This window comes from Oncorhynchus nerka, linkage group LG17, assembly GCF_034236695.1.
Source record: "Oncorhynchus nerka isolate Pitt River linkage group LG17, Oner_Uvic_2.0, whole genome shotgun sequence".
Lineage (NCBI taxonomy): Eukaryota > Metazoa > Chordata > Actinopteri > Salmoniformes > Salmonidae > Oncorhynchus > Oncorhynchus nerka.
In genome coordinates, this window is record NC_088412.1 from 27,755,043 (window position 1) to 27,776,779 (window position 21,737).

Genomic DNA, 21,737 nt, shown 5'->3' on the forward strand with positions numbered 1-21,737 from the left:
ACAAAAGCAGCATCAAAGCGGTACCACGATGCTGCTTAGTAGCTCCTTGATGTTTAATAAATAAGAGAAAATGTGTGCTCCCAGGCCGCTAGTTGGCATAATGAATGATTCTACGTCTAAACGCTGGCGTTAAACCATTGGTGCTGTGATTGCACTCAGTCCTTCTACTATCTGGACACCAACGGGTTACAACAACAGACTGGCGACTGCTCACACACTGCGAGGGAGCCAACACCAGGCCCCCTTTTTAAACAATAACCTAATTGCAACATTTATAACCCCAAATCTGGAATTTAATTTAGTCCAACTTAAGGCTGCGCTGGCATGAAAATACTATTTGATTAGAACAGCAGTTGTTTCATTTGTGGCGCAGCAGATTGCAGAGCATCTCTATCCGGTGCGCAATCTGTATTCATTACGCTGTGAAAAGGATGATCCATGTCCTGACTCTGCACTGATAATTTCATGCAGATGCACAGGGCTCCAAATGGCCCCAGTGCTTCCTTTACAACGGCTATGCTAAGCTCCTCTCTGCCGCCTCACATGCTGGGCTCAGCAGTGCTGCTCAGACAATTTCAACCTTTTAGGGACTCAAAAGGCCTCATAGGCACATCCTCACCACCCATGGCAGGGAGTATCAAAAAGGTTCAGACATTAAAAGTTAAACCGTGAGATATTTTGCGATTTTAATGTAAATTGGCTTCTTGTGTCTGCCTGATATTTGTAGTAGCATTGCCACACAGATATAATCTTCCGCTTTCATGATTTCGGACGAGGACCAGTCTGTGACTGGATTTGGCAGTGATTCACAGCGTTACTCTGTTGATATCCATAAAGTGCACAGACGCTGTCACGCCCTGGCCATAGGGAGGTTTGTATTCTCTATTTTGGTTAGGCCAGGGTGTGACTAGAGTGGGCATTCTAGTTTCTTTATTTCTACGTTGGTGTGGTTCCTAATCAGAGGCAGCTGTCTATCGTTGTCTCTGATTGGGGATCATAAATAAGTTGTCCTTTTTCGTTTGGGTTTTGTGGGTAGTTATTTTCTCTTTAGTGTCTGCACCTGACAGAACTGTTTTTTAATTTTTTTTCTCTTTGTTATTTGTTCGGGTGTTTTTTGATTAATAAAACATCATGAACACTTACCACGCTGCGTTTTGGTCCATGAATTCCGACAGGAGCCGTGACAGAACTACCCACCACCAAAGGACCAAGCAGCGTGGCCAGAAGGAGCAGGGATCCTGGGCCTGGGAGAAGAGTGAGTGGAAGACCTCATGGACATGGGAGGAGGTTATGGCAGGGGACAAGACCCTGCCATGGAAACAGGCGGAAACAGCAAGGGAGGAACTGTGGCGATACCAGGAGTCACGGCAACGAGGCAAGCACGAGAGACAGCCCCCCAAAAAATTGTGGGGGGGGCACACGGGGAGAGTGGCAGAGTCAGGGTTCAGACCTGAGCCAACTCCTCGTGCTTACCATGGGGAGCGAGTGACCGGTCAAGCACCGTGCTATACGGTTCTGCGTACCATTCCTTCAGTGCGCATCCACAGCCCGGTGCGCTCTGTGCAAACCCCCTGCAGTGGTCGTGCTAGAGTGGGCATTCAGCCAGGACGGATTGTGCCGGCTCAGTATTCCTGGCCTCCGGTGCGCCTCTTCGGCCCAGGTTATCCTGCGCCAGCTCTACGCACGGTGTCCCCGGTTCACCAGCAAAGCCCAGTGAGACCTGTTCCAGCTCCTCGCACTTGCCGGGCCACGTAGGAAGCCTCCAGTGATGATATATGGCCCGAGGTATCCAGCCAGGACGAGTTGTGCCAGCTCTGCGCTCCAGACCTCCGGTGCACCTCCACGGTCCAGTGTGTCCTGCACTGGCTCTATGCACTATGCCCCCAGTGCGTCCTGTGCCAGCTCTCCACACTCACCGAGCTAGAGTGGGTATCCAGGCAGGACATGTTGTGGCAGCTCCACTCACTAGGCTGCCAGTACGTCTCAGTCCGGTGAGACCTGCTCCGGCTCCACGTAGGAAGCCTCCAGTGATGATATATGGCCCGAAGTCTCCAGTGATGATCCATGACACGAAGCCTCCAGTGATGATCCATGGCACGGAGCCTCCAGTGGTGATCCATGGCACAGAGCCTCCAGCGACGATCCATGGCACGGAGCCTGCAGCGAAGGTCCCCAGTCCGGAGTCTGCACCGAAGGTCCCCAGTTCAGAGCCTGCAGCGACGGTCCCCAGTCCGGAGCCTGCAGCGACGGTCCCCAGTCCGGATCCTCCAGCGATGATCTGCAGCTCGGTTCCTCCAGTGAAGGTCCATGCACCAGGGCCGCCACCAAAGTGGAGGAATCTGCGGACGGAGGGGGGTCTACGTCCCGCACCAGAGCCGCTGCCGCGAAGGGATGCCCACCCGGACCCTCCCCTTTAGAGTCAGGTTTTGCGGCCGGAGTCCGCACCTTTGGGAGGGTACTGTCACGCCCTGGCCATAGAGAGGTTTTTATTTTCTATTTTGGTTAGGCCAGGGAGTGACTAGGGTGGGCATTCTAGTTTCTTTATTTCTATGTTGGTGTGGTTCCTAATCAGAGGCAGCTGTCTATCGTTGTCTCTGATTGGGGATCATATATAAGTTGTCCTTTTTCATTTGGGTTTTGTGGGTAGTTATTTTCTCTTTAGTGTCTGCACCTGACAGAACTGTTTTTTTTCATTTTTTTCTCTTTGTTATTTGTTCGAGTGTTTTTTGATTAATAAAACATCATGAACACTTACCACGCTGCGTTTTGGTCCATGCATTCCGACAAGAGCTGTGACAGACGCATACATTCCTGATGAACACAGGACACAGAGATTTATTTTTTATTTTACCAGGCAAGTCAGTTAAGAACAAATTCTTATTTTCAATGACGGCCTAGGAACAGTGGGTTAACTAACTGCCTGTTCAGGGGCAGAACGACAGATTTGTACCTTGTCAGCTCGGGGATTCGAACTTGCAACCTTTCGGTTACTAGTCCAACGCTCTAACCACTAGGCTACCCTGCCGCCCCTGGGGTTCTATACTGTCAAATCCAAAATAAGATTGTTTAACTGTTAATGAACAATCCATAGTAATACTGTAAATACTGAGATCAATTATGTTATAGTGATCTGATTTCAAACACTGTATAGAAACAGAAGCATGCCTATTGCTAAATTGGCTTTATTCTACTGTCTGTTCTGTTGAAAAACATAACTCCTATCAGAATGGATTTTACTAGGAGGCTTTGACTGAATAAAGCTATAAAATAAAGCTACACATTCTGATGAGTCTTCATCAGAAGATAACCCATGGAAACATATTTAGCTATAATTAGAAAATCCAGTGTGTGCCCTCATATCCTTTTGTCTATGTCATTATGTCATTATCAGTCTTGACAAAGAATAAGATCCATTAGTTCCCCTTGGAGAGGAAGGTTACTTGATATCATGATAACTCTGAGTGCACTGGTTAATAACTTGTAGGCCTAGCTATGTCTTTCAAAATCACAATTTCCTCTTACTATGTCTCTACTAAGGTTTAAACCTATAATCCAACATGTTATATCAGGTGTAGGCCTATTTGTTCCCAAATCCCACTTTGCTGAATAATCCCTTTGGTAGACTACAAAAGCACACTCCTCTTCAATAGTGACTGGGAGAAAAACCTTGAAAGCATTCCCCACAGCAGAGCAGAGGCACAGGAAATATAAATGGCTATGCTGTTCCCAAAGCAAAGGAAGAAGGGAAAAGCCAAAGAATAAAAAACAGGGACTCTGCCTTTGCAGTCTTTATAGCATTGCAGAGTAAACAGAGGATGAGACCTGTTGCTGAGTGGGGGTGCCAGTGTGGGGAGACCTGATAAACTGCTTGTCTAATCCAGGAGCACAACGCCGTAAACCCTCCCGCAGGCGGGCCCCACATCGAGCTGCCGCCGGCCATGATTACACTCATCTGCCAGTATTCATGGGGGAGCCAGCCATCCCCATCAGCAGTGAAGGACATCAGTCAACAGAGGATAGGAGGGGTTAAACAGCCACATCCAGACATGGACCAAGGCTTCCTTTCTCAGGGTGTCAGGTCAAACCCATCATCACAACTATATGCAGCATTCAAGTGGTCCAGGAGCCCGGCTCTGGCAAGCACTGATATTACACAGCACAACAACCATAAGGCTTCCCAGAAAAGCCTCTGTTTCAAGTTTCAAGATCACATGCACAAGTACTGTCAAATCAAGTGTTATTTGTCACATGCGCCGAATATAACAGATGTAGGTAGACCTTACTGTGAAATGCTTACTTACAAGCCCTTAACCAACAATGCAGAACTTTTGAAAGAGTAAGTAAAAAAATATTTGCTAAAAAAAATGAAAAAATGAACGAAAGTAAGAAAAAAAGTAACCCAATAAAATAACAATAACGAATCTATATATATGGGGTACCGGTACAGAGCCAGTGTGTGGGGGTAGAGGTTTGCCAAGATAATTGAGGTAATATGTACATGTAGGTAGGGGTAAAGTGAATATGCATAGATAATAAACAGTGAGTAGCAGCAGCGTAAAAAAGGTGTTCAATGCAAATAGCCTGGGTAGCCATTCGATTAATCGTTTAGCAGTCTAATGGCTTGGGGGTAGAAGCTGTTAAGGAGCTTTTTGGATCTAGACTTGGTGCTCCAGTACCGCTTGCCCTGCGGTAGCAGAAATAACATTCTATGGCTAGGTTGGCTGGAATCTTTGACAATTTTTAGGGCCTTCCTCTGACACCGCCTGGTATAGAGGTCCTAGATGGCACGAAGCTTGGCCCCAGTGATATACTGGGCCGTATGCACTACCCTCAGTGAAATGCCTTTCTTGCAAGCTGTTCTATTTGTGGGTGAGGGAAATACACTAAGTATACCAAATATTAGGAACACCTTACTAATATTATTTGTAGTATTGCTTTCAGAACAGCCTCAAGTCGTTGGGGCATGGACTCTACAAGGTGTCGAAAGTGTTCTACAGGGATGCTGGCCCATGTTGACTCCAATGCTTCCCACAGTTGTGTCAAGGTGGCTGGATGTCCTTTGGGTGGTGGACCATTCTTGATACACACAGGAAACTGTTGAACGTGAAAAACCCAGCAGCGTTGCAGTTCTTGACACAAACAGGTGTGCATGGCACCAACTACCATACCCCGATCAAAGGCACTTCAACATGTTGTCTTGCCCATTCACCCTCTGAATGGCACACATACCTAATCCATGTCTCAGTTGTCTCGAGGTTTAAAAAATCCTTCTTTAACCTGTCTCCTCCCCTTCATCTTCACTGATTGAAGTGCATTTAACAACTGACATCAATAAGGGACCATAGCTTTCACCTGGATTAATCTGGTCAGTCTCTGACATGGAAAGAGCAGGTGTTCTTAATGTTTTGTATACTCAGTGTATGTATGTATATATTATATATAAACAGGCAAATTCTCATAACTAGATTTCCCTCCCTCCTCGGCGAAAAAAAAGGGACTCTAAACTACTGAGCCTTTCTTTCGTCTCCACAATACACTGCAGAAAGATGTCCAAACATTCACATCTCTTAAACTAATGTGCAAATGTACATTTCACCTTCTATTCAGAATATAGCAAAGTGCAGAGGAAATATGATAACCTTTTAAGTCATTAAAAAAATATTCATCAATCTGAGAAAGCTATGGCTTAAGTTGTTATACTCGGTCACGACCGAGTGATCTAATAGCCCCTATCAGCATGACATTGCACAAAATAAGTCAGTCACCTGAGATTAAATGTCCTTTAATCTTGCACTGTATGTGCCATATACTGTATATCATGTTAGATTACATAACATCATCATCAATAAATGTCAATATAAAAAGTCTGTTTTGGAGTAAAAGAGGAGAAATTGTTGTCCTTCAGGAATTCAAGATACCTCACATTCTAACTAAATTATTTCTCTTTTTCCCAGTGGCGTGTATTCATGGATGCCAAGGGAACCCAGGCTTCCCCAAAAAAGTATCTCTGTTTCATAATTTTCCTTCAATTTGCAAGAGGCTGAATGTATTGTATCTTACCGGCGCCCCTCTGTCTCAGTATGTGTAGGCCTATCTGATACTGTCTGGTCAAAAACAGTATGACACTGTTGCCGCCCATTGAATATGGCCTGTGTCAGTAAACATGAGCAAAAAAGCGTAATGAATTTGTTGCCAGTAGCACAGTCACAGTCGCTAACGCTCTGGATAACATGAAAACAGGCTAACCAGCTCTGCTAGGGCGAGTAAAATGGTCAGAGTGAGGTGTTCTCTCATTTGTGTCTGGAAGTAGCTAGCAAGCTAGCCAACGTTACAAACAGACAATCTGACCATGCTCTGAATTTACAAACGCCCAGAGCGGACTCTGAGCACACTCTGGCACTCCAGATGGAATTTACGAATATACCCTAAAAGTAGTTAGTTTGCATATCCTTAATATACTGGCAAGTGCGATATATTAGTACCCAACTAACATTAGGTAGCTAGCAAACATACCGGTAGATACTGCTGTAATGTTATGCGGTTCATAAGGATAGCATAGCTGACAAATTGTTAGCTAACAATGTGAAACGTAACTTTTTTGAAAAGTCCTTACTTTATTACACTGTTATTATTTTGTCGTATGTAGTACGACATCCAGGTACTTTTGGCATACTAACTATATCCATACTATGTCCAATAAGCATACTACATACTCAATTTACATCACAATAGTATGTGAGGTTAGTATGAGTATTCAAACATAGCTTATGACTTGGGTGGCTGGAGTCCATTTTTAGGACCTTCCTCTGACACCGTCTGGTATAGAGGTCCTGGATGGCTGGGCCGGACCCACTACCCTCTGTAGCGCCTTGCGGTCGGGTGCTGAGCAGTTGCTATACCAAGCCTTTATGCAGCCAGTCAAGATGATCTCAATGGTGCAGCTGTAGAACTTTTTGAGGATCTGAGGGCCCATGTGAAATCTTTTCATTCTCCTGAGGGGCAAGAGGCATAGTCATGCCCTCTTCATGACTGTGTTGGTGTGTTTGGACCATGATAGGTCCTTAGTGATGTGGACACCGGGGAACCTGAAGTTCTCGACCCGCTCTACCACAGCAATCGGAGGTGCAGTTAACTCTAATGAACTTATCCTCTGCAGCAGAGGTAACTCTGGGTCTTCCTTTCCTGTGACGGTCCTCATGAGAGCCAGTTTCATCATTGCGCTTGATGGTTTTTGCAACTGCACTTGAAAAAACTGTCAAAGTTCTTGAAATGTTCCGTATTGACTGACCTTCATGTCTTAAAGTAATGATGGACTTTCATTTCTCTTTGTTTATTTTAGCTGTTCTTGCCATAATATGGACTTGGTCTTTTACCAAATAGGGCAATCTTCTGTATACCACCCTTAACTTGTCACAATACAACTGATTGGCTCAAACACATTATGAAGGAAAGAAATTCCACAAATTAACTTTTAAAAAGCAACACCTGTTAATTGAAATGCATTCCATTCTCTCAACATCTGAAGCAGGTTGAGAGAATGCCAAAAGTGTGCAAAGTTGTCATCAAGGCAAAGGGTGGATACTTTGAAGAATCTCAAATATAAAATATATTTTGATTTGTTTTACACTTTTTTTACGGCACGAGACACCTGTCTTTTATCGCGCCCATCTCGGTGAATGAATCCATTGCAGAGGCTAAAGTGCACAATGTACCTCTCTCTCCAAAATGACCTCTCTCCCGCCAAATTGTGCACATTCATTGTTTCATAACTTCATTGTGTGAATTGTTTGCTTTTGATTGTTAGTGTCTATCAATTCCCCATTACTTTTAACACCATTAGCACATTTACCATTAATTCCTATAATTTCTCATCTACAATGTTTGTTTGGTTACGATATTTTCTGTTAATCCATTCAATATATTATTCCAGTCTTTATCCTTTCTCATCGTTAGAGTGGACACGTTGTTTGCAGAGCGTGCAACCTCTGCTACACTTATGAGAAACAGGCTTTGGTTTATTTCATTCCATTTACGAGTTTAGTCATTGTCTTTTGTTTGGAGCACTCCTGTCAATGTTGAGTAAGAACGTGCACCTGAGTGCGCATAGAAGTAGGCCTATAGGCTACCTGGCCTACGCGCAAATGTAGGCATACTGTATAAATGTTCCCATTTATGGATCTGTCCTGAGCTCACTGGCGCTGGAAACTCTGAGGGCCCAGAATATTTTATACCATCTTGCAAGTTTGCTAGCACGAGCTTAGCCCTGGACCCAACTTAATAGTTGATACAATGTTTCAAGTTCATTGCAGACAGGCCATGCGTAACCAATGTGATTTATAGGATATTTATTTTTATCAGGATATTTTCTACCTGCAGACTGCAATGTTTTTGTTTGTTGGCTTTGTAAGCTATTTTACATAGTTGGCAATGGCAACAGAAGATTCTGTTTAGGTTTACATCTAGATTTGGATAGAATTTTGATCAACCACATGAAAATGATTTTTAGATACGAAGACGTTATTATAAATTAATTGAAACTGTTCCACAGAAATGTGCATATGACAACCATAACTGTCACGCAGATTGGTAGAACTGGTAAGATAAATTAGCATTTCACATGTAATCTATTACCGGCAAATTCAGGAGAGTAATGGCCAAATCTGCGAAAGCCAGCAGGAGCGGGAGGAGGATGGTCGGGTCAAGTTAAGTTTAGTTTTTCTTCTGGATATCTTGATCTATGGCTCCCTCTTGAGTTATTTGTGTCTTATTTCATCAAACAGTGACTTAAAGAATCAGACATCTCGAATGCATACACTACATGACCAAAAATATGTGACACCTGCTTGTTGAACATCTCATTCCAAAATCATGGGCATTAAAATGGAGGTGGTCCCTCCTTTTGCTGCTATAACAGCCTCCAATCTTCTGGGAAGGCTTTCCATTAGATTTTGGAACATTGCTGCGGGGACTTGCTTCCATTCAGCCATATGAGCATTAGTGTGGTCGGAAACTGAGGCCTGGCTTGCAGTTGGCATTCCAATTCATCCAAAAGGTGTTTGATGTGGTTGAGGTCAGGGCTCTGAGCAGGCCAGTTAAGTTCTTAGGGGCGGCAGGTAGACAAGTGGTTAGAGCGTTGGGCCAGTTGCTGCTGAAAGGTTGCTGGATAGAATAGCCGAATCCACTAATTTGAAGGGATGTCCACATACTTTTGTTTATATCGTGTAGATAGATCATTTTATTAAAACACATAGTGTATGTCTATATATGAAAAAATACACATTTAAAAATGTTGACCAATTGATTGGTCTATAGATCAGACGACTTTCCGTCACCCAATATTTTTGGGAGGCAGGGATAGCCTTAGAATCAATAAATCGCCTCTACCCTCTGTTCTATGTGCAATCACTGGAAAATAAACTGGACTAGCTTTGTTCGAGACTATCCTATCAACAGGTACATTAAGAACTGAAATATACTATTCTTCTCTGAGTGAGTCAAGTTTGTTCACAGACTGTATTTAACACCAAGGAAACGTTTCACGATGAAATTGCCCCCAACTCCCAACTGTTCACTGTGTCCCCTAAATCAGGTAGGCACATTCCTTCATATGATATGGGAGTGCCCTGCCGTAAAATGCTTCTGGGGCAAAGTTCCCAATTCTTTTTGAAGTACAAGAATTTAAATATTCAACGCTTTGCATATATTATGTTACTTAATGATGAAAGCCCCTTGAATCTCTCAATCAATCAGAGAAGATTACTGATGGTAGGCATCACTGCTGCAAAAAAAATGTTGGCTCTAAGATGGCAACCACCTCCCTTTCTCCCATTTAACCAATGGATACAGTTACTACTGTATAAGAAGTTATAACATTAGAATTATTGACAGCGAGAATGAATGGTGCTAGTCAAAGAACAATTGAGGCCTGAGCAAAAATACTTCACTCCGTAAAGAACAATCTCAGCTAAAGCCCCACACATACAAACCAATTACATCTAGAAATGTAGACTTAAAAAAATTAAAAAAACTTTGCTTTCAGGCCCACGGGAAGGGGTGGTATGGGGAGTGGGGGAGGGGTGATCTCTGGTCATTGCGGGGGAGGGTGGGGGTGATTGGGGGTGGGTCTCGTGGGATGGATGAGTGTGGGGTGTGGGAGGGGAACTAATGGCCAACCTCGATTGCTGGGTGGAATGGAAAGTGGTGACAGGCATGGTTTCCAGGTGGGGAAGGGAGGATGCGGGCGGGACGATGGGGACTGAGGGAGGGAACGTGTTGGGATCTTTGTATGCATTTATTTGATAGTTTTTTGTACCTGTAAAAACATAATAAAAAGTCGCTCACAAAAAAAGGATTACTCCTGGTCTAACAAACAGCGTTGTACCACAGCTGCCACACACTGCGGAAGGCCGACATCGGCGGATGCATTAGATTGAGACGCAGCCCAGGCAAAACCCCGCAAGTCTCTAGCTTAATTAGACTGATTTTTATGAATAAAATGGTGATTCCGCAAAGACATCAACTCTAGGGCACAACACATCACTGTTTCCAATGGTTAAAAACCAGATAGATTTTCAGAGGTGAGAAAATGATGGCCAAGAATATTGAATAGTTTCCATGCTCTCTCAATTTGAAATATGAAAGAGATGTATTTGCTGTAACATGGCTGGCTTATTTACAAAAATTGCTGAAGTGGTATATAAAAAAAAAAGAGTATATCACAACCAATTCATCACTGACACACTATAAGTGTTCATCAATATGTAGACTATCGTCTTTGGTTAGGTGAAACTAACATGAAGGGCTAGGATTTAATAACTGGTTCAACAGAGTCAAAATGACTTGAATGATAACTCCAGTTCAGAGTGCTGCTATGCTTTGTCCAGTCGTTGCAACATAATTAACCAGCATCAGTCTCACCGTACCAGAAGTAAGATCGGGTTTGAGGTGAAGGTTTTGGGGTGAAGAAAAGAAAAGAAAAAGCGGGTGCAGCCAATTTCCACAAAGCTGCTAAACTGATTGAGGCCGACCAAATCTGTTTCACCAGCTTACATTCTTTCAAAATGGTCATCTCGGTTCCAATATCACGGATTTTTAACTGTTTCCAATTTCCCTATTCTCGACTGAGAGTTGGCAGGCTTAGCTGGATAAAACACTCCAGCCCAGTTCCCTGTGAATGTACCGATATCTCTATGGCACAGCTTCCAGATAGCTCTATTTATTTACTCATTATTTTTATTTATATTTATATTTTTTAAGTAAACAGCCGATTCACAATTACATCTCTCTCTCTCTCTCTCTCTCACACACACACACACACACACACACACACACACACACACACACACACACACACACACACACACACACACACACACACACACACACACACACACACACACACACACACACACACACACACACACACACACACACACACACACACACACACACACACACACACACACACAAACACACATAGTGTTACAGTACACATAGGTATAACACACACCGTACTAAAGGACAATCACCAGTTCCCCTAACAACAACCTATTGAAGTAGATTAAATTCACACAGGTCCTTATTCTAAACAAAAATTGGAAAGACAGAAAAATATATTTCCAAGAGAAAGGACTGTGTGGCATCAACTGCTTTTTGTCACCTGTAGTTGTCGGTGTATGCAAGAGTAAGTGAGAGTAGGGTTTGTGTGGGCTTCTCACTATCCTTTCTTTCTCCTCTTTTTTTTGTTGCCAAAACAGCAAATATCCTGATGGCGCAGGATGCCGGGCGGTATCTGGCCCTAGAATCGATCAGGCTCCTGGCAAAGGGCTTCCATTCATCCCTTGGCCATAAAATTTGATTAGCGCTGACCACAGCACTGCAGGAAGATGGGGCCGATAGGGCCGGGCTGCAGGAAACAGCTTCAGCATCCCACATTTTCATGCACGCTTGCTCTCTCTCCCTCTCTCTTAGAATTGCTTTGTTTTCCCTATCCCTCTTTTCAGCATAGAACTACCCAGGCCTGTATACCTACATTAGATATCAGGAAAATAATTCAGCTGCCGATTGTCTCCTTTTTAGTATGTTGTTTTCTCTCTCTGAACTACGTTGAAATGTTAGAATTCATGAAGCTCCAGGGTTGATAAAACTAAGCAAATGCCCTTGGCATGTGACCACTGCTCTCAACCAATCCTAGAGCTCAACGCATGCAAGTGGCTAGTGCTTCTCAGTGCTTTAAAAGGGAATCAGGTACAAACAAACAACTCTTCTGAAGGGCTGTGAAACAACAAAACTTCAAATCATTTTGAATCGTGGGCTACGTTTTTTTTTTTTTAACTCAGTGTGCATAGACATTTTAATGAATACAGACAGGTTGTTAGCTATACCAGTTATAGAAAATAATTGAATAACATTTTAGTGTATACTGCAGTATACAGTATTCATACAATCACCTACCTGTGTTTCCTGCACATTCTCCACTGTGAAGTTGAACCATACTCTGAAGCGAGGGTTACAGGTGTCCGGTCTGATGAAAAGGTCAAACTCAAATTCACTGATGCAGTCAACACGTCCAAGGTTACCTGGGAAAATAAAGATCACATTCAGACTATCAGGATTCATGTTGGGCTACCAACAGTTAGGCCTAACCAACACGTTAAAAAAAAGTATAGCCACCGTCCCAATAATATTTAATTTCACATACTACATAAGCTTCCTGACATAAATCTGTATTTTTTTTATTTCGAAAGGTTTTCACCAATTCACCTCCTAGGCATCTCCTAGACAGCTCAGGTGGCTAGAAACTTGGGAGATATTTCCAAATGGAATAATAAAAATGCATATGATCAACTGATATCTGTTGTAAACTGTGTAGATTTAATGTGTAATAATGTAGGTAGCCTAGCGGTTAAGAGCGTTGGCTCAGTAACCGAATGGTCACGAGTTCGAATCCCAGAGCTGACTAGGTGAAAAATCTGCCGATGTACCCTTGAGCAAGGTACTTAAAACGAATTGCTCCTGTAAGTCGCTCTGGATAAGAGTGTCTGCTAAATGACTAAAACGTAAACATAATCCGCACCCTAGTGACAATGGGTGGGAGGAAGAGAATGGAACTTAGCTACTGTTTAGGTGACAACTGGGACAGCTTTGGAAGGTGGTAACTTCAAAATAAAATATAGATTAACAGCAAAGTTGCATCATCCACCGCTGTGTGATTTATATATAAAACTTAGTCCATAGGCCCAGCTTGCCCACTGGCTCGCAGAGTAAACTCCCTAGGCAAGAGGACAACCTGCTCTACTCTGCGTCCCTTAGCCGGTCCATGTGGTGTGGAAGGAGTGTGGAAACGAACGACCACCTGGTGCCAGGTAGCACTGAGCTAATTATTGACAGATGGGGTAACCACCACACCGTCAGAGCAGATCGCTCTCCTTCTGCCATCTGAGAGGGCTAATCCACCACTTCCTGAAAATCCCTTCACTCGTCTCACTGTCCACAGAAACAGCATCATCTGCCAACCCTCATAGGACACTGGATGATGCTCCTTCATGAGCTTTAAAATATATGCATTATTATTTTTGTGCAAGTACATCAAAGACCCCACTGGGAAAAAGGATAACAGAACCCCATATAATCTGGAAATCATTTTGGACTTGTGTTACAAATTGTATGTTTATTTTGTAACACATGATGCTGTATTTAAACTGTGAACAAAACATTAGGAACACTTACTCTTTCCATGACATAGACTGACCAGGTGAATCAAGGTGAAAGCTATGGTCCCTTATTGATGTCACTTGTTAAATCCACTTCAATCAATGTAGATGAAGGGTAGGGGACAGGTTAAATAAGTATTTTTAAGCCTTGAGACAATTGAGACATATATTGTGTATGTGTGCCATGCACAGGGTGTATGGGCAAGACAAAATATTCAAATGCTTTTGAATGGGGTATGGTAGTAGTGTGTCAAGAACTGCTGGGTTTTTCATGCAGTTTCCCGTATGTTTCAAGCCAACTTGACACATCTGTGGGATGCATTGGAGTCAACGTGGGCCAGCATCCCTGTGGAATGCTTCGACACCTTGTAGAGTCCATACCCTGACGAACTGAGGCTGTACTGAGGGCAAAGGGGGGTGCAACTAAATATTAGGAAGGTGTTCCTAATGTTTGTACACTCAGTGTACATGTCCGCCATTCTCTAACAGCTTCCCGGTTTTCAATTCCAACACATTGGTTGCAAAATAGAAATGCTCTCTGCAAAAATGTATATTGGCCTGTAGCTCTTGTGAACAATGGTAGGGCTGTAAGAATACAAATAGGATCAGACATAGTGAGATCCTTTTACAACTTATCAGACACCTGTGGTAAAGGTTGATAACTGACCTTTACAGTGTCCATTACATGAACGAACACTGTGTGTGTGCTTACGTGCATGTAGTTTATAAGGGAGTAAAATATCATCACAGCTATTTCAGTTATTGACGCACAACCTACTCCACATATTGCTACACTTGGTGGCGGCTGGGAGAAGATAAGTGAAACATACTGTACCACAAACCAAAGTTGCATCTGTATTACAATCCTTACATGAAATAACTTATTTAAAACCACATACTGTACAGACTGACTGAGAAGTGGCAGGTGCTGGCAAAGCAATCCAGAGCCATTGACAACAGATAAAGCCAAGGGTTTGCTGAAACACCCACAGCTGCAGATAGCATGATGTGAATATGACAACCGCACCTGTTCCAACCAGATGTCCTGTATAATCTATCATCTTGAATACCAATGTCTTAGCCATTTATCTGGTTTACACTACCAAATATTGGCTATTAGAGGACACAGATAAGTCTCTAAAGGTTGTTTCATATGTATGTGTGGATAACACAGCTACTGTTTTTGTTGACTGATTTATTTAGGCTATTTTCAGTATTCAAATTAATACAATGAAGGATTTATCAACATGTTTCTAAACTAGAGACAAGTAAACATGGATTAAACATAAACCCATAAGTGTGTTAAAAATATACTTCAAGAGATTGATGCTTTTCAATTGCATATGATTTCTGAAGAGCCCAAAATGTTGCATGCAGTGCGCTTTTTATACATAAAATAACTAAGTCCATTGAATTGGGTAAATGGAACCTCAGAGCACACGCCTGCATATGTTTATGGAGCCACAACTAAATCGGAAGCTTGTATACACTAATGCGGCACCATAAATAGCATACAAAAATTCACTAACTTTCAGGCTCTCTCAGAAAGTTAGTGACAGAGTCCTCCACTCGTTTGGCCTTTCAGGACCATGGACAGCGGATGAGCACATAGCTGAGGAATTTCTTAGGCACTACTGCAACAAGAGGTTCAGAGGAATTCCAACAACAGCACTGAATGTCTTCATTGCATGGTGAGAGAGTCCGACCAAAAGTGCATTTACCCTACCACAAACTGGTGCGGTAGAGGTTACTAATCAGAAGAGTAACAGACAAACACAAAGTTGATCAACAACCTTTTAAAACACACTGCAGATGTCGTCGCAGGGTGATACAAAATGGTATCTCTAATTCAAAGCACAGCAGCCATGCGCTGCTAGGTTATTGAGCTTGATGCTTAAAGACCTGACGTGAGGGATAGCACAGGCCTCAAGGTTAGAATTGCATGTTCAGCTTGTGAAGCAAGGATATGACACAGGATTGATTTCAGTTTTAATTTTATGGTGGCTAACTCCAGATTCCATCGCTGCAGTCCTTTAATAAATTCCCTATCATTCAGTATTTAAAAAACAGAAATGGCAAACAAATCTTCAAAAGTCTTAAAATGTAAAAATACCATTAGGAAAAAAATCAATTCTTGATAGCATTCATATTGGTAGCCTATGCACGACTACTTGGAACAGTGAGAATACTTATCCAAAGTAATTTGACTAATTTGCACAAAGATGCAGTCAAACAATAGTGTAACTAGTATACACCTGAGGAAAGACGAAGATAAAAGAGGGAGGGAGCAAGCATCAGAGAAAAACATCAGTTCTCTTTAAGAGATTAGAGTTAATACTGCATAATTCCTCTGGAGACTTGTGTGTCTACATTCGTACTCAGTGGAGAGTCTTCATAAGTTATGTTCCATATCAATCATCAACCACTGGGAGAAACATATGCAGCACTTACTATTTAATCAATTGGGTTTCAACAAACTTTAAGAACCCACCCAGTGGGCTGAGTACTGAAGACTTTGCTGTTCTGGACAATCAGTTTAAACATGACAGGTTCTCCTTAAGGACTCTGTAGTTCATACAAAACTCTCTCCCTCTTTTTCTCTAGTCTCAATGTATTTATTTTCTTAATTAAAAGATTGGGGGTAATGTTGAACCATCAGAAATGTATACCGGGGGTGTATTCAGTCGGATTCCGTAGCAAAACATTTAGCAACATAAACAGTTTACTCCAAACACACTTCAACATGTCATAAAAGCTGTTGGGTTCTTATACGAAAGTTGTTTAATTGTATGTTTTCCACATGTTACCATCCATCTGAATAGTATGCAAAGTGTTTAGCACAAGCTAAAATTCTTCCATGCACTAAAATGGATAGAAGTCTGCAGAGGACCTTTCAGCAAATTCAAGCCGATATTTTTTGTGAGAAGAGACATGACTGAACTCCAACTTCCATTTAAAGTTATCCTGTACCATGTCATTGCTCTCTCTCTTACTCTGCTGTTGTCACGTTCTGACCTTTATTTTCCTTTGTTTTGTCTTTATTTAGTATGGTCAGGGCGTGAGTTGGGGTGGGCAGTCTATGTTTTGTGTTTCTATGTTTAGATTTCTGTTTCGGCCTAGTATGGTTCTCAATCAGAGGCAGGTGTCGTTAGTTGTCTCTGATTGAGAATCATACTTAGGTAGCCTGGGTTTCACTGTTGGGTTGTGGGTGTTTGTTTCCGTGTCTGTCACCACACGGGACTGTTTCGGTTTGGTTTTCGTTCATGTTCACATTTATTGTTTTGTAGTTCTTAGTGTTCAGTTTGTTTTATAATAAAACGATATGGACACTTACCACGCTGCGTTCAGATGAAGAGGAGGAAATCTGCGTTACAGATACACCCACCAACAGAGGACCAAGCGGCGTGGTAACGGGCAGCAGCAGCAGCGGCAGCGATGTCAGGATTTCTGGACATGGGAGCGTGATCTGGACTATGTCACTACTTGGGAGGAGATAGACAGGTGGGCGGTCGACCCAGGGAGAGTGCTGGAGCCTGCCTGGGATTCTCTGGAGCAGTGTGAGGAGGGATACCGGCGAATGGAGGCAGCACGGCGGCGCGGTAGGAAGCCCGAGAGGGGGGAGGCACACGGGGAGTGTGGCGAAGCCAGGTAGGAGACCTGCGCCAACTTCCCGTGCTTACCGGAGAGCGAGAGGGACCGGGCAGGCACCGTGTTATGCTGTGGAGCGCACAATGTCCCCGGTATGGGTGCATAGCCCGGTGCGGTACATTCCAGCTCCTCGTATTGGCCGGGCTAGAGTGGGCATCGAGCCAGGTGCCATGAAGCCGGCTCTACGCATCTGGTTTCCAGTGCGTCTCCTTGGGCCGGCGTACATGGCACCAGCCTTACGCATGGCGTCCCCGGTTCGCCAGCACAGCCCAGTGTGGGCTATTCCACCATGCCGCACTGGCATGGCGACCGGGAGCATATAACCAGGTAAGGTTGGGCAGGTTCGGTGCTCAAGAGCTCCAGTGCGCCTGCACGGTCTGGTCTATCCAGTGCCACCTCCACGCACCAGCCCTCCGGTGGCAGCCCTCCAAACCAGGCTGTCTCTCCGTTTTCTGCCTACAGGGTCTCCCGCCTGTCCAGCGCTGCCAGAGCCTTCCTCCTCTCCAGTGCTGCCAGAGCCTTCCTCCTGTCCAGAGCTGCTAGAGTCTCCCATCTGTCCTGAGCTGCTAGAGCCGCCAGTCTGTCCTGAGCTGCTAGAGCCGCCAGTCTGTCCTGAGCTGCTAGAGCCGCCAGTCTGTCCTGAGCTGCTAGAGCCGCCAGTCTGTCCTAAGCCGTCAGTCAGCCAGGACCTGCCAGAGCCGTCAGTCAGCCAGGACCTGCCAGAGCCGTCAGTCAGCCAGGAGCTGCCAGAGCCGCCAGCCAGCCAGCCAGCAGCTGCCAGAGTTGCCAGCCACTTATGGACACTTACCACGCTGCGTTTTGGTCCGATCCCTGCTACACCTCCTCTTCAGACTAATTTTGACAGTCACATGAGAGCTGAAAACCCTGTAACTGCAGAAGTGTGCAAGATGGCAGCCAGTGCATGGGCAAGGCAAGCAGAGGGTCATTCACACATGGACTCACAGGAGAAAACATGGCTAATCTAATTCCATTACGGAGGTACAAGGGAGAGCAGTCAGTGCTCAGCCCACACAATGGGACAATCTGCAGCTGCACTGAATGGATGGCCTATGTGCCTCTCCCATGCAGATGTATCATGCAGCATGCCCGGGGTGCTCTGTTCAACAGAGCCATAGTAATGAAAGTTGTTTTCAAATGCATTATTTGGATGATTGATTTATGGGTTTTCCTTGTGATGGCTTCAATTTATGGCAGCCTAACTACAATAACAAAGAAACATTTACCACAACATTTTGCTCTCCCAGACTTTTCCTCACTGCACAATAAAAGGGATAACATATGTCTGAAATGATATAGCATAAAAGGAATGGAAATTGATTATACACATGAAGACAAATAGACTGAAGTGTTTAAAATCAATTCAATACCAATATCAATAACTTGCTGAATATTGCTTGATATAGTCATGACTTACTGTATTATTGGTACAAAGCACCAGAAGCTCGTCGCACAGACAACTGAATCAAAACATTTAAAATCATGCTGCAAATTCGACCTCAACGCTAAATAAACGGGGCTGGACAAAGACATCCCTCTATCCTTCTCTTGGGCTTTCCTCTGTGGTACAAGCTGCACTGGAAATTAAAAGGGACATGAGAGTGTGAACCTTTTAAACTTATTTTTGCTCTGCGCTCCATTATTGGAAAACACATCAGCTTGCCCCTGGTGTGGGAATTCCAGGGTACAGACAACTGATAAAGACGGAATTGATTCCATCCAGCAGAGGTGTCTCAGTTTAGACCTGGAGCAAAATGTCTGTCCTTGCACTTTTCCTCCGGTGTCTAAAGGCAAGTTGTCACAGAGAAAACATCAATATCTTGCTTCATGACTTCTTAAAAACCTTTTTTCTTATCATTAAATCTCCAAGCCAGAGTAAAGAGGTGACTCCAAGTTCAAGCAAACTCTGTAACAGGTGTCAAAACACAGTGAATTTAAATAACTTTTTTTTTTAAACTATATTAAATTGTTTGGCATTAAGGGAATGCCTCGTTGAAATAGAGACAACCCTGAAAAGAAAATGAATCTGTATGTGAAAAAATTAGAACATCTGAACAAGAGAGAATAGGTAAACAATACCATCTCTTTATGAAACCATTTGAACACCAGCAAACTCAACAGATATGAAAATGGCTCAGCCTGGGGATACCAGTGAGATATGCCATCCACATATTTGGCACAAATGATGCAGAAGCCTGTAAATTCAAAAGAGACAACATTTATTCTCTGCCCTTTTATAATCATTTTCAAAAGACCCTAAATCAAATATGTTACATCCAGAGCAGTTGGTGTGGTAATGGGTCATAGTGATGCATGCTTAGTAAAATTGTCCTAATTGTATTATCAATCTCAGCCAGCCAATGTTTTTGCCCACAAGCTCACATCAAGCAAGCCATGACATGAACCTGTAAAAGCACTTCAAAATGATCATCTCTACTTTTATCGATTTCTGAAGCCTTAAAGGATCATGCTTTACCAGTAAGCTTGTGCATTGTTTTTGTTTTGGTCGTGTTTTTTTCTCTCTTATCATTTTGAGTGCTGTGCAGTGGTGGTCTCTTCAGAGAGTAAATACAAGTCTGTTCCAATTTCATGCTATCTTTTTACAAGTTAATTATGTGGAGGCCTACAAAGGACAGGAGAGGCTTTGGCAGAGGGACAACAGTCCAGTCGGTTCTTTGTTGTTTTATCTGTTGTTTTGTTTGCTTCTTCTTCTCCCAGGAGAACACAGGAGAATAATCTTTCCTGCAGAGAGTTTGGAGATAAAAACAGAGAGAGCTGAAGGGTCCTTTGCGAGCCGAAGGCAAGGAGTAGGTCAACAGGACTGCTAAGAAGGGCTGTTATCATCTTGGTAACATGTTATCGGGAAGCCTGCAGTCCTGGTTATTTACAGTTACTGCTCCCTCTGGGTGCACAATTCAGCGCTCGGGGCCTATTGCTCTGTAATGAGTTCAGGAACACAGGGAGTTAACAAGACAAAAAGGGAGAAACAAGGGAGGCTAGGAATCAACGGCCACTCCAATAGCTCAGAAGAAAAAAAAATAGAAAGATTTCACTGAAAATGCAAGTAAGACAAAAGGAGAGTGAACTACTAGGATGGTTCTTCTCTTGTGCCTGCCCTTCCTTTTGAAACCAAACAAATCTTTCCAATAGAAGAGGAGGGGGCAGGGTGCTCAATGAGGGGCTAATCTGTCAGTAAGTGACTCTTGACCTACAATACAGTGTAATAGAGAGGGGGTGTAACCATAGTAGTGTTTGGTCACAGAACAAACACTACTATGATTTTGTTAGCAAATATTTCTCTTTTTTTGTATTACCTGCACCTGTTCCAGTACTGTGTGATAATCGGATTGGTCCATAGTTAAGATGGGGAGGTTGAAGTTAATCAGAGTGTATCTGATAGCTGAGCTAGTCGGGAAGAGGATGTCTGCAAATCCCAGTATAATTTCCAACCGTCAGGAACAACACTGAGGGAATCAGTCATGGTGAAACAGATTTTCAATCTGGGGAATTACACAAAGTGCTGCTACTGTCAATGCACAGCCAGCTTTACACAAAAATGAAAGGACAGGAAAAAGGCTCTACTGAAAGCCATTCAAAAGGCTTGGCAGAGTATCAGGTTTTTGTGCAATCACTCTGGCAAGCTGTACCCAAGCATGGTGCAATTACTTAAGAGAAACATTTAGCAACAAAGCAATAAATATATATTACAAAGTCAAAACAAATAAATAACAAAGAACAGATTTTCAAAAATACCAGAAAGGCGATGCCATCCACAGACATCCTAATCCGTATAAAATGCATCGGACGTGAGAGAAAATACATCATTTGGACATATCAATTTACAAAAATCTTTCATCAGGAAAACGTTTTGATGAAGGCCGTTTTGGCTATGAATTCTTCAACACTGCAGGAAGTGCAGAGCCCAACAGTGGTTGCCAAGAGCAGAGTGCAGATTTACCATTCTTCAGAAGACGAATGCAAAGTTTCCCTTTCATTAGATGGAGAGTGCTCAAATACTCAAATAGCCCTTATTCACAACCAGTGGGCAGTCCCAAATTGGTTTTCTGGTAAACAACAGAGTCCACAGAGGCATCTCATCGCTCGCAAATAGAAATCCTTTCAAGTGTTTTGAAGAGACAAATCTCTCACAATGTGATGCCTACCAGTGGCTTGCAAAAGTATTCATCCCCCTTGGTATTTTCCTTATTTTGCTGCCTTACAACCTCGAATTAAATTTGATTTTGGGGGGGTTTGTATCATTTAATTTAAACAACATGCCTACCACTTTGAAGATGCAATATCTTTTTTATTGTGAAACAAACAAGACATAAGACAAAAAAAAATAAAACTTGAGCGTGC

At 43.2% G+C, this 21,737-nt stretch overlaps 1 protein-coding gene across 1 annotated transcript in view; it reads right to left on the minus strand.

Annotated features, from left to right (window-relative positions):
• Positions 1-21,737, minus strand: part of agbl4 (AGBL carboxypeptidase 4) — a 348,562-nt gene that overhangs the window by 305,075 nt on the left and 21,750 nt on the right. Inside the window, exon 3 of the mRNA XM_065003097.1 lies at positions 12,454-12,578. Within this exon, the coding sequence (XP_064859169.1) occupies positions 12,454-12,578 (125 nt within the window). The remainder of the gene's footprint in view (positions 1-12,453; positions 12,579-21,737) is intronic.